This window comes from Diadema setosum, chromosome 6 (genome assembly GCF_964275005.1).
Source record: "Diadema setosum chromosome 6, eeDiaSeto1, whole genome shotgun sequence".
NCBI lineage: Eukaryota > Metazoa > Echinodermata > Echinoidea > Diadematoida > Diadematidae > Diadema > Diadema setosum.
The window spans coordinates 6795776-6808508 of NC_092690.1; the positions used below are offsets into that span (position 1 = coordinate 6795776).

Here is a 12733-nt window from a genome sequence, read left to right on the forward strand (position 1 = left end):
CGTCCAAGAAGCAAGAACATTAAGATACTCAAACGCATAGGGCCAGAATTCAGACAGTAAAAAATTCAAATAATTTCCTAAGCATGTATATATATATATATATATATATATATGTATATATATAAATTATGTATGTATATAATCCAGATATAACTTGGTAATGCATTTTTTTTTTCCAGGAAAGAAGTGAGTTTATTCCTTTCTTCAGGAGTCTCGTCCTTATGCACATATATATTATACTTAGGAAATTATGATTTGACTTTAACTGAATACTGAACTACACTTTTATGCAATATTACAATGCTATAGGTCACATGACCAACAGTCACAGCAGGGTAAACACCAACAGAGCCAGACACAACCGAAATAACTAACTACTTAAATGAATAGATAAATAGATAAATAAAAAAGAATAAATAAAACATAAATATTTCATCAAAAGGTAAATGATTCTTGATAGATGAAAAAATGAATAAATGCATAATCAAATCTATAGTATAATAAATGATAAATGAATAAATAAGTAAATTAATGGACATCAGCTCTATGTCATGAAATTATTCCCATATATTTTACTACGTTTTAAGATTCTAAGTTTTATATCGTATATAGTGTTGCTTTACGATTATACTTGCAGCCGAGTGTTGTTTATGGCGCAGGCCTACGCTGCTGAAATTTTCAATTCCTGCATAATTATAGCAAGTCGTCAGACAGGACGATTTCCACTCGAAGTACACTTTCATGCAAACTGTATACCACGGGCTTTTAAAGGGGAGTTATCTATTACAGCCAGTGGGATGTAGATGATCAAAGGCTTATGGTGTGATAAGTCCCTTTAAAGTCTTAGAGGTTGTGGGAAGCGAGCGATTATTTTAATCTTTTAGCTCTCGCAGTGAATTCTTAAACATTTCTAGGGCAAGAAAATAGGCAATTAAGTAACCGAATTCTGTAATAGTCACCGTTGGTCAATGTCATCTAATAGCGAAAAAAAAAACAACAAAAAACAACAAAAAACAAAACAAGCCATTACAGGAGAGAGAGAGAAAAAAAAGAAGAAGAAAAATATCGGCATTGTTATTGTTTTTAATTTCAATTTGAAAAATTGGAACATAAGCTCCCACCTTCATCCCCCTTCAAGCTGCCTAACTCCAAGTGATCCCACTCCTTTCTTCTGTTATCAAAACCACAAATCCTTGTGCCAAGCTTTCAGTCAAGCAACCACAGGTAAGAGAACTGAAATGGGTTCTGTAAACATGTTTTTTTTTTCTTCCTTCTTCTTTCTTTTCCTTCTCCTTCTTATTCTTTGCTATGGAAAATGACGGGGTGGGGTGGCACGGGCGGGGGAGGCGCATGCAAAGAAATTCATTTGCTGCCGTGTGAGTAGGGTATGTCACTTTAAAACGGAAGCTCACAGAATCATAATCGCCAATGGGACAGAAAGTAAACATAATCATACGATGCCCCCCCCCCCCCTAAATCTCCGGAGAGACAATTTTATCATCAGTCACCGAGAGATCGGAAGTAGATGTTGCAATTCGTCGCCCGGGAACAAATATTAGACGTACACAAATTGAAAGAAATTCGACTCATCGAGCCAGGATCACATTTTTGACGTATATTTATCATGGCAACAACCGCAACGTCCATGATGATGCCGCCGTCCACAGGGACTCTGAACCACCAGGAAGATAAAAACTTGCAGTGTTGTGAACATGGTATACATTTGTGTGTGTGTGTGTGTGTGTGTGTGTGTGTGTGTGCGTGTGTATGTGTGTGTCTGTGAGTGTGTGCATGTGTGTGTGTGTGTGTGCGCGTGCGAGTGTTGCCACGTAAATCACCATGCCCCATCACTTTTAGTGACCTTGATTAGAGCAAGGAGCTATCCCTTAATCAGAGGATAATGTTGTTCGCAGTCATTGATATAATATCGAAGATGCAATTCAACGCCAGAACCAAATTAGATAACACACTTGACCAAGAATTGACAATCCAGCTAGCCTATTATTTCTTCATTATATCCATTTTATTTCAACTTCTGTACTTCTATTTATCTCTTTGACACATGTATCTGCCTATTAAAGTTCATATTGCAGGAATCAATTTTTACAATTGGCAAATTCACCTTCTTTCACAGTAAAAATAATTCCCCATTTTGCTGTACACTTTGAAACACATGCATTATGAGCTTCCATTCAGAATACTTTCATTTGTGACTACCCGGCTTAAAACCCACATAAGGTCGGATATTAGGGCAATCTTTAATGGAGCGAAGTAGCCTTTTGGTTGACCGACTCAATTTTTTAAATTTTTTGTTACATGGGTAAGTATAATCTTTTCTGTACTTACTGTCAAAATACGGCTCCTTAAAAAAAAAATAAATAAATAAAAAAATCGAGATATTATCAGTTTTCTGCATCATGTTTGTTTTTTGTTTTTCCTTTGGACAAGCGCTGTTTTCATCGTGATCTTCGTTGATACTTCTGCTCAGCATGTCTGAGTGACCGTGATATATTATGGAAATGTTCTTTTCTCTCCTTTCTATGAAACTGCAACTCCTATTAAACTCTCTCTTGTTTCAGCCACATTTTGAATGAAGTAGGATGATCCAATTTGCACAAATTATATATCTTACGAAAGGTCACTGATTACTCTTACAAACTATATAGAAAGACAAACATTGATTTTGACTCATTCATTTGTTCTTCCTGTTGTTGGTTTTAAGCCGGATGGTCAGATTTTTGCAACAAAGACTTGAACTGATGGTAATTTTGTTCAACGATATTCTGTTTAATAAATTTTCAGTGACATGTGTGAATAAGATAATTAGATACGTAGACATCACGTCAATCTTTTCAGACATGTCACTTAACACCAATATTGTACCCATTATTTTTGAACACATATAGATGTAAAAATAATTTTACAAGGCACTACGCATTTCCGTGTAACTGCTCTCCATGTAATCAAAATAAAACAAACATATGAATGGATTGCAAATTCACATTTTTTTAGCTATATATTACGAGAAAATAATGTCATGCAATATCATTCGATTACTTTTGATATTCCTTAACTTTCTCTTTAACTTTCTCTTATTAGAGTGTTCTAAGTTTTGTCAAATCATGGACCTATATTGTAGGTCCATGGTCAAATGTAACAAATGAGACAAGCACATTATTTTCTCAAAGTGTTGCCCAAGATTCATTAAGAAAGGAATACTCCTTAGCAATTCAAAATTACAGTCAGACTATCAGATATATTCGTACAGCTTGTGTATTTACAGTCCATTATTATGTTGTTAAAATTAAGGAATAAATAATGTTACGAGTTGTGTTTCTGGCATTTCATCGCAGGTTTTGTCACACACAAACAAAAAAAAAAAAGAAAGAGAGGAAGAAAAAGAGATAAGGAAAAGGAGAGAAATAATTAAAACAAGGGAGAGAGATAGAGAACGAGACAGACAGAGGAACAGAGAGGGAGAGAGAGAAAGGAAGGAGAGAAGAATGCTGACCTACGACGTTCTGTACACGTGCATTGATAGATATACAATATCAACAGTAATTTAAATATAATTCGTCAATAACTCTTTAGGTTGATATTACGAAAGTTTAAAACAATCAGTACCAAGACGACTCGTTAAAAAGAAAAGAAAGTAAGGCGCTTTTGTTTGGCCAAAGTGTTGCCTGTAAACAAACTGGGCAAGATTTAGTATCGTGCTTTTTCAACAAGAGGGTCGTAATGTGAGTTCCCGGCACTCAACAAGGCTCTTTTTGAGGTTTGCCTTTTTATCACAGACATGATATCAAGGCGTGTTTAAACACTTAAGACATCTAACTCTACCTGTCTTTCGTTCTTATCACTTTCTTACTTGAGGAGGATTTGGGTTGAAATTGAGAAATCAATATGACGTGTTTTGGTTACCCCTCTGTTGGGCTATCCATTCAACCACCCCCCCCCCCCCTTTCATGCCAAGTCCTGGAGTGATTGGAACGAGGGCAATACAAGCTCAGACCTAGTAAGTGCTCTCCCCATTGTGTGGCTCCTTAAATGGAGCTTGATGTTCTGCCCTATTACGTTCTCTTTTCCTAACTTTAGCGAGCTTTAGATCTGCGATGCAAACGCTAATATGCCGATATTAGACAAAAATGTCCAACTCGGGTGGAGGCGCGTCGTGATCGTGGGCGTTATAGTGTCGCAGATCGAAAGCTCGTCATTCGTTATGAGAGAGAAATCAGACCGGCAGATTTTCTTGCTGCATAAATATCATTGTCTGCAACAGCGTTCTACAGGCAGGTCGCTTATTCTTTCAACATCTTGTGTAACCTCGATCGGGCAGTTCAGTGACTATTTGCGATAACGTAAAAAAAAAAAAAATCCATATCAATAGCACAAAACAACGAGTCCCCACATACGAATGAAGCATGCGCATGGTATTCATTTTGTTTTAAGTCCATAACCTGCTTATTGAACATAGAAAGTATACAAATTTTACTCCCATATGCTGTTAGACTAAACCATAGAATTGTTCTTCTATCCTTAAAACAGTGTGATATAAGCCAGTTCGTAATTACTTCGTGAGCTCATTTTACCAGATGACCGTTCTCTTTTTTTTTCTATTGGTTATAGGCACTTTACTTGTAAAGAGACATGACGCGTAAAATTGCCCGACGATTAAAATTAATGGAACTCGTGTTTAAACGGAGAATGGACTTGCTTTAACTAGTTGACAAGAACGTATAGTAACATTTGGCAATATATCCATTTCATTCATTGATTTTCATTTAAAGCATTACCATTTTTTTCTATTCTCATAGTGAAATCATATAGCCTCGTGAACAGTATTTTGTTATCGTCAAGTAGATGTGTTGGCAAGCTTATCTTATATAACAATTGCGTGAATAACCCATACATCAGTGATGCCAGGTCATCTCATTAGATTTGAGAAAGCAAAATTATGCGTTTGCTATCGCAAATCACCTTTTCTGCTCATGCGCAGCGGTTGAGTGGAATAACGAACTGGCTCATCGCCGAGGCGCTCACAAAACTGAGCAAAACGCTGACGATGGGGGCGTACTCCGATTCGAAGGTGTAGTAGTCTGAGGGTCTCGTGGATTGTACGGAGAGGTGTTGGGGTCCTGCACAACTGGCTCGTGTGACTGGTAATTGGATGTTGCTGGGGACGGAGTCGGTTCAATAATCGTCACAACAGGTTCCTTCTTGTCTTCTTTCAGCTCTGTTGTGACGTCATCTTTCTCTGTAAGTGACAAAAGAACACATTATTATTTTCTCTCTCAAAAGCTATTATTGCCAGCAACTCACTCGGCAAGTGGTAAAACCCTTCTTTGTTAACTTGTGTGTGTAATTTTACAACGAAACTATATGTCACATAAGAATGCAGATATAATGAAAGTACAGAGAGCTTTAAAATCTCTGTCGTGATTGTCACATAATAAGTAGTTTTCTATCTAATTGCAGGGTGTCAAATGCGATTACTGATATTCAGCTAGTTTCTGACAATGACCTATGAATGTTTTCCGAAGCAGTCTCTGCAAATTTTACACCCTTCAACGTAATTCACTTTAGTTTTATTATATCACTGGGCTGAAATCACGTGCTTTACCTCTTCTCACTGGACTCACTAAATACCTCTCTCATATTATGTTATCGACTTTGAAGTTGATGAAATTATCTTAAATTTTCTTGCACCACGGAATCGCAATGGCTTGTTAATTCTCTACAAACCAGTTTGTTATATCAGCTCTAGTCATGACCAATTAAACGTATCTTGCCGTTCTTAGACTTCTTCTGCTATAATGTTTCAGTATTAAAGCAGCTCCGAAAGAAGGGAATGCACTTGTTAACTCCACTCATATGATTACACATCAATAACCGTTTTGTAGGGCGCTGTTCTACCAATATCAAAACAGGGTCCTTAGACGATAGTCATTACTATTTATTGTTTCCCTCTGTTTACATGATTTCCTCAAAATCTGTCTTTTCAGAACAATTATTTTATGCGTTTTCGCGCATTAAGTAAGCATTTCAGAGGATGTATATAACTTATAAATTTGAATTAATATGTAGATATGGTAATGAATTTAATATCTTTCAAACCAGATGCAATTACTGATTGTTAATATAACGTTGTTAAAATGTGTGCCATTTTTTTTTTTTTACAGAAAACTATAATATCATAACTAGAATCATATGGAATAGAAATATGGACAGCAAAAGTTTGCGATAGAAATAGAAATGAAATGCAAGTAGGAGAGTAATGTTTCAGTGTGTGTGCTGTACGTCAACACGACATCGGAGGGCACCTTCAACCGATGAATTCGACGACGAATCTTCGCTCCCGTCACCTTTGACCTCGTCTGACATCACGTTGGTGTGACCCACCACAAAATGTGTAGTCATCAAGCCCTTCCCCTTGATTTCCACCTGTCCGCGCTCTTCGAGGATAAACCCTTTGTCCTTAATGGCTCTGTGTGGGTAAATTGTCACCAAATCAAACGAATATATGAATATAAGAACGACCCAAGTCCAATTTTTGGCCAAATTCAGTTTGACATGGGAAATTGTAGCTTATGCATGGACTCATCTTGTGTATAAATGATAAATCCTAATTACCCCCGGAAGTGCCTGAAATAAATGTGTTAAATCTTATATGAATGTAAGAATGAAGGACTTGGGTCATTCTTACATTCATATTATAGCGCCCTCTCTCGTCCTTCTCTCATCTCTATAGCAAAATATTATGTATATGAATCAAAGAACGACCCAAGTCCATATGAATCAAAGAACGACCCAAGTCCATCACACAAAATGGCCTCTCTACAATTAATGTTAATGTTAATTGTCATAATAATATATGTTCTAATTTGTATATACAATGTTGCCTTCCCATCACAATTAAATAGAAAATTATTGGACAAACAAAAAAGATATGAAGTTTTTTTTTAATTTACTCGAAATGGTCTTCCATGGACTTGGGTCGTTCTTATATTCATATACTCATGGTTAACTATAAAACAAACAAAAAAGCATTGGAGCTACCGTCCATGCAATGAGGTCAAAGAGACTCACCTTAGCCATGATAACATTTCACGTAAGGAATCAACTCCATCATCGTTACTGTTTATTTATCTATTCATTCGGTCACTTATCTAGATATTATTTTATAGATATACTTAGACAGGTATTTATCCATTCTTTCATCAATGTGTCCAGAGTATCTATTGGTACCTTTTACGTTCACTTTTTGTCATTTATGTAGAGAATAAGGCTTAACACATTTTTTGGGGGAAAGTCTTGACTTGATATGGCAGGCATCAAATTGAGCTGTTCATTAAATGGTTTTAGGTTAAAGACAAAGTATTGAAAAATAAAACATGTTAGTAAGAATTTGCTTGACATTCTCATTTATTTCAAATCACGGCCTTTTTGTGTTTTAATGGAGTAAAGAGCTGTGAAAGAAAGGCTAATCATTAATATGACAAGAGCATTATCATTTCAATGAACTTGCGTTACATCGTTGTTGTTGTGGTAACCATAGTGATGGTTACCATAGTCACGAGAACACACAGACAACACGCACTTGTACGTGGACGGGCTGATATGGACTTTTCCCGGAATTCCGTGGCTCTCCATCCGAGAGGCAGTGTTGACCGTGTCGCCAAACAGACAGTAGCGTGGCATCTTGACTCCAACCACGCCCGCTACGACGGGACCAGTGTGAATGCCAACTCGGATCTGCAATAAAAAGTTAGCAAAGACGTATAATTTTTATTTTCTTTACGTCACACCGAGTTCAAAAAGTAGTGGAGTGAATATTCTACGTGCATCATTGATTACAGGATTGCAGCATGTTTACGTCACTCTTTTACTTTGTTCTGAATTTTAGTAGTCCTTTAGAATTTACAGCTTTTGTGTGTTTTGTAACTGCCTTGTGTTCCAGCAAAGACAAGGAATGCATTGACCAAGACCATCACTCAAGTATATCGCGAACGAGAAGGAGTCAGACTACAAAAAGCAACACCTCCTGTTGCTCTGCTCAGGGGAGCGTTGTCACTCAGGTGTTCGCAATGACTTTGGCGAGCTGCAAAGAATTTGTCCAAAGTTCCCAAGAGGAAACAAGCAAGTCAGCCTTCACTTAAGGCTGAAGTGAGTTATTGTTATTCTTTGCCGCAGTAAGATCACTCATTGCAACCGACGGTACCTGCACATACCTTAAAAGTAGGGGATACCTTTTACAGACCTCCCAAAATGCAGCAAAACATTAAATATGAACCCCAGGGGACTTGTTTAGGCCTCTGCTGAGAAATTTGGAAGTCAACAGTTATCTACAATTTGAATAATGCACAAAACTCAACTACTCAGTAGTTCTGTGTGTCAGCCACACTTAAGCCTTTTTGTTGCAGTCTTCTGTATATTTTTTTTTTTAATCTATAAACACAAATCTAAAAGTATAAGAGCTGATGTAATAACATATAGAGTGTGTGGCAAGAATGTATATAGAAATGTTTGTAAGTTTTGATGAACTTTCTTCACAAAATATACATGATGGACACACATGCAGTGCATGGGTCTGCAAAGGTAACCTAGTAATGTTCTGGAATTTACGGTGAGCCCCGAAAAAAAAAAATCAATTCAAAATCTAACGGTCAATAAAAATGTACTAAATCTTACCTTCCACTTTCAATACTTTATGGGAGTTTCTAAAATGATACTCTCTTCAACATACCACTGCATTTATACAACTCTTCATTTAAGGCATGCAAATGGGATTACCTACCTTTAATGAGAGAGAGAGAAAAAAACAAAACCAAACCTCCTTCCCTCCCTCACAACACACACACACAAACACACACGATCATGGTAACGAAGAAAAGGTAAAAATTTCCCATTAAGTCTGTTAGGGAGGTCATTATGGTCGTTGAGGTTGACAGGCAGAAAACCACCGAATTACCCGGATTGGATCACCCGTAGCTGGTGACCGGATATTGCCGACGGCTTCATGCTGGCCCAAACCAAAGCGCGCCACCTGTTCTGCATGCGTTTTATTTGGCACTGGTAAGCCGCCGACAGTCATGTAGGCGTCACCGATGGTTTCCACCTGCATTTAGAAACGGCACGTCAAAGAAAGAACAAATCATTACAGCTATCATAGCAGGCGAAGAGACAGTGCAGGCAAGCAAAGAAGTCAATTGGTAATTACCGTTGTATGTTCACATCTTCATAAGATAAGGAGTTCAGTTAAAACGGCTTGGTCATGTTGTGTTAACTTCAGAATTGAAGAACATTGAAAACACATTTGACAGCAGACAGTCCGCCCAAGGTTCACGTATTCATCAAAATAATGTGCATGCATTATTTATGAATTATTAAATGATCACAGATCCAGATCATTACTTTAACGATGAGTCCTGTCATTTTTCTCAGATAAAAGACAGGTTGGCAGGTTATCAAAAAGGATTCAGAAATTCCTTCTTGACCACTATGTAGGAAATTAATCATTGGTTAATTGTTAAAATTCAACAAGTAGAAAAAATAGTCGGATTTCTCAAGACAAAACATGGAGGAAGACCCTTATAATGATTATATGAAGCAAAAATCTTCTCAATTGTTAATCTTCACACGCCTTCAATATTCAAGCTAATGATATCTATTTCTGGTCTTAATAACTGCGTTTTACAGTATAAGTCAAGTTAGCGTTATACGTTGAGGCCATTATAGACGTTTCAGGTATTTATTGATCTATTGTTATTAATAATTATGTTATTATTGTTATTATTATAGTTATTATCGTAATTGTTACAGCTTTAATTGTTATCATCACTCGATTTCACGTGGTCCCTGATGTTCATAAAAGTTTGAGCACGTGACGTCACCTTGTAGATGTTGTGGACGCTTGTAAGCTCGTCGAAGAGTACGTACATCTCGTTGAGCAGGTGGACGATCTGGATCGGCTTACACAGGGCGCACATGTCCGTGAAACGCACGATGTCGCTGAAGGAGATCGTAACGAGCTCGAACTCGCCTTCCATCGAACACGTAATGCAGAACAACAATTTAAGAGTAAGCAATGATTATTAGTGGAATTGTCACTAACACTATTATTATCATGTTAACGATTATTCTAATTAAAAAAATCCATAGAAACAGGAAAGAAGTTTCTTTGTCGCATTCTTTTTAATCCATATCATTATTGTTTGATTATTACGCGTTATTGTGTAATGTGAACATTAGTGCAAGGATAATTAAATCTAGGATTGTGGTATTGTTAGTATTCTCCTAATCATGACCGACAAGGTTACAAAATTTATTGATATAATCATCCCACATTACGATGGCTATGTAATGCTTTATTAACTTCTCAAAAGGAATAAAGTTACATTGAATTCCTTGTAAAATACAATTTATCTGGACGCTTTAAATGAAAAATGAAATATGCACACCTCAACTCAGAGGATCAATCCACCCAATCGAACGTTTTGTTATTGAGGGGAAGCAAAATGGTTTTATGTGAACATTTGACACATAACATTATCTTAAAATATAGTTATTAAAATAAATAGCCGTCATGACATTTGGCAAAAGCGAATTAGTGTAGGTCACTGATCTCTATGTGTATAGGCTCGATGATCAGACTCCACACAGAGCAACATTTTCTGACCTGCTTCAACCCGCTTGCCATCCCTGAGATCATTAGCGACCTCTTTCGGCAGCATGGAGTAGAGGAGCATGTCGGTTTTTTTCTTCTCCAGCTCAAGGTCCCTCATTAGGATTCGGAGCTCCTCCTTCTTCTGTTCCAGCTGTTTGGCTAGTTCCACCTGCAGGGCAGTGGAAGATGGTTGTTTAAAGGAGACCTCTGGATGGTTTTCAGATTTTAACATTTGAACAACTATAAATTAGTTATATTGGGAACAGAGTATCAGACTAAAAATATTGGGATGAAGAATAAGAATGTTTTCAAAATTAATAACAAATTGCAATGAACAAGGATGATGATATGGCAGGTTCACCATAAGAATGCATGAGTTGGGGATCAAGGAAGCAGAACAAAAGAAGAAGGCATGCATAGATTATATTCAGGTGAAATCGCAAGCAAGCGGTATTGTAATGGAATTACACTGCTACATTTCTAAAATATGTGAGCCTCCTATGCCATCCTTGGTCAGTGTAATTTGTTAATGGTTTTTCTAAGTATTGTTTCTCTGCTGAAGAACCACGATAACTTCCACAAATATATACATGGAGATGTTGATTTATGCACTACATGATGTGAAATGATGAAAATGGTCTTGCGCAGAGTCATGTGTGGTGAGTCAAGGTGTAAGGTACTGGGAAGAGGTGAGGAGGGGAACGTGGAGGGGAAGGAAGGGGGAAGAGAAGTAGTTAGAAATAGATGAACGAAGAAGAGTTGGAAGTGTGAGTTGAGGTTAAGGAAAGGGGTGGGGGAGGTAAAAGGGAGCTGATGGGGGGGGGGGGTATGGCTGGGAGGAATAGGAGGAAAAGAAGAGGGGAGCAAGAAGGGGAGGATGAAGATTCGGGGAAAAGGAACAAATAGTTGGTGTAAGATGAAATGATGAAATGGATGGAGGAGGAACAGTTAGGAGTTAGTGAGGGTATGGAATGAGGTGAATAGAGGCGGGGGGGGGGGGGGGGATGAGAGGAAACGGAAGTTGGAAGGGGAGTAGGACGGGAACGTAGACGGCCGCGGGGGGGGGGGGGTAGGAGGAAGGCTGGGAAGGAGAAAGAAGAGCAACTGTCTCACCAAAAAGCAAACCATTGAAGAGATATCGATATAATGTTATGAGTTACATATCCATGCATTATTATCTTGTCGATGACATACGATTTTGTGGCTAGTAATTTACATAATATGATTTAATGTCATTCTCTTCTTGGTCCTGTGTATTCACAGCAGTGATTGTGATATACATGATTCCAGCTTGAGATCACGCACCTCTGCAATGCGCTGCTGATTGAAGAGTATGAGATCACGTGTAAGATCATGTGACGCAATGTCGGAGAAGTGCATCTTTTTTTCCTGGAGGTCACTGAGTGACGTCAGCTGAGGTGAGCACAAAAACACAAACAGACGAGAATCCGCCATCCAAATCATTTGTCCTATAGCAAAAATGATAACAAACGAAACCAGAAAAGAGGACAGAGATTAAAGAAAGCAAATATAAATGGTTACAGAACATGTAAAAAAAAAGAAATAAAACAACATCATAAAATCTCTTTATTTACCCGATCTCTCCAAGACCTGTTAAGAATGATTGATTACTTTAATTGCAATTCAATCGATCAGTGCGAGACGTAATGAACTTATCATTATTTACAAATAATTCGTCAGTGCCAAATGTAATCACATCATACTTTCCATGACCATGAGCACATAATCACCCATTCATTCATTCACTCACTCATTCACTCATTCATTCATGCATTTATTCGTTCATCATATCCAATCATGTTTGCAGGGGCTGCGGAACAATTCAGGAATATCGGAGAAGAGCAATAATAATGTTTAATTTGTGTTTGCACTGATACACGGAAAAAAAAATCCGCATCGACAAACAATACAATTAGTATAATTATGTAATAATATATGTGCGTATATTATTATATATGTAAATATTTCTCTCTGTCTATCTATCTATCTATCTCTCCCTCGCTCATACACAGCGAGTTAGCGTTATGGTGAAAGTGAGGTTGACAAGAC

General features: G+C 37.5%; 1 protein-coding gene across 1 annotated transcript in view; it reads right to left on the reverse strand.

Moving 5' to 3' along the window:
- Positions 1 to 5036: 5036 nt before the first annotated feature.
- Positions 5037 to 12733, reverse strand: part of LOC140230203 (guanylate cyclase soluble subunit beta-2-like) — a 40455-nt gene continuing 32758 nt past the window's right edge. Inside the window, exons 8-14 of the mRNA XM_072310384.1 lie at positions 11969 to 12132; positions 10676 to 10832; positions 9891 to 10039; positions 8969 to 9115; positions 7598 to 7752; positions 6321 to 6484; positions 5037 to 5254 (exon numbers count right to left, since the gene is read on the reverse strand). Coding sequence (XP_072166485.1) covers positions 5037 to 5254; positions 6321 to 6484; positions 7598 to 7752; positions 8969 to 9115; positions 9891 to 10039; positions 10676 to 10832; positions 11969 to 12132 — 1154 coding nt within the window. The remainder of the gene's footprint in view (positions 5255 to 6320; positions 6485 to 7597; positions 7753 to 8968; positions 9116 to 9890; positions 10040 to 10675; positions 10833 to 11968; positions 12133 to 12733) is intronic.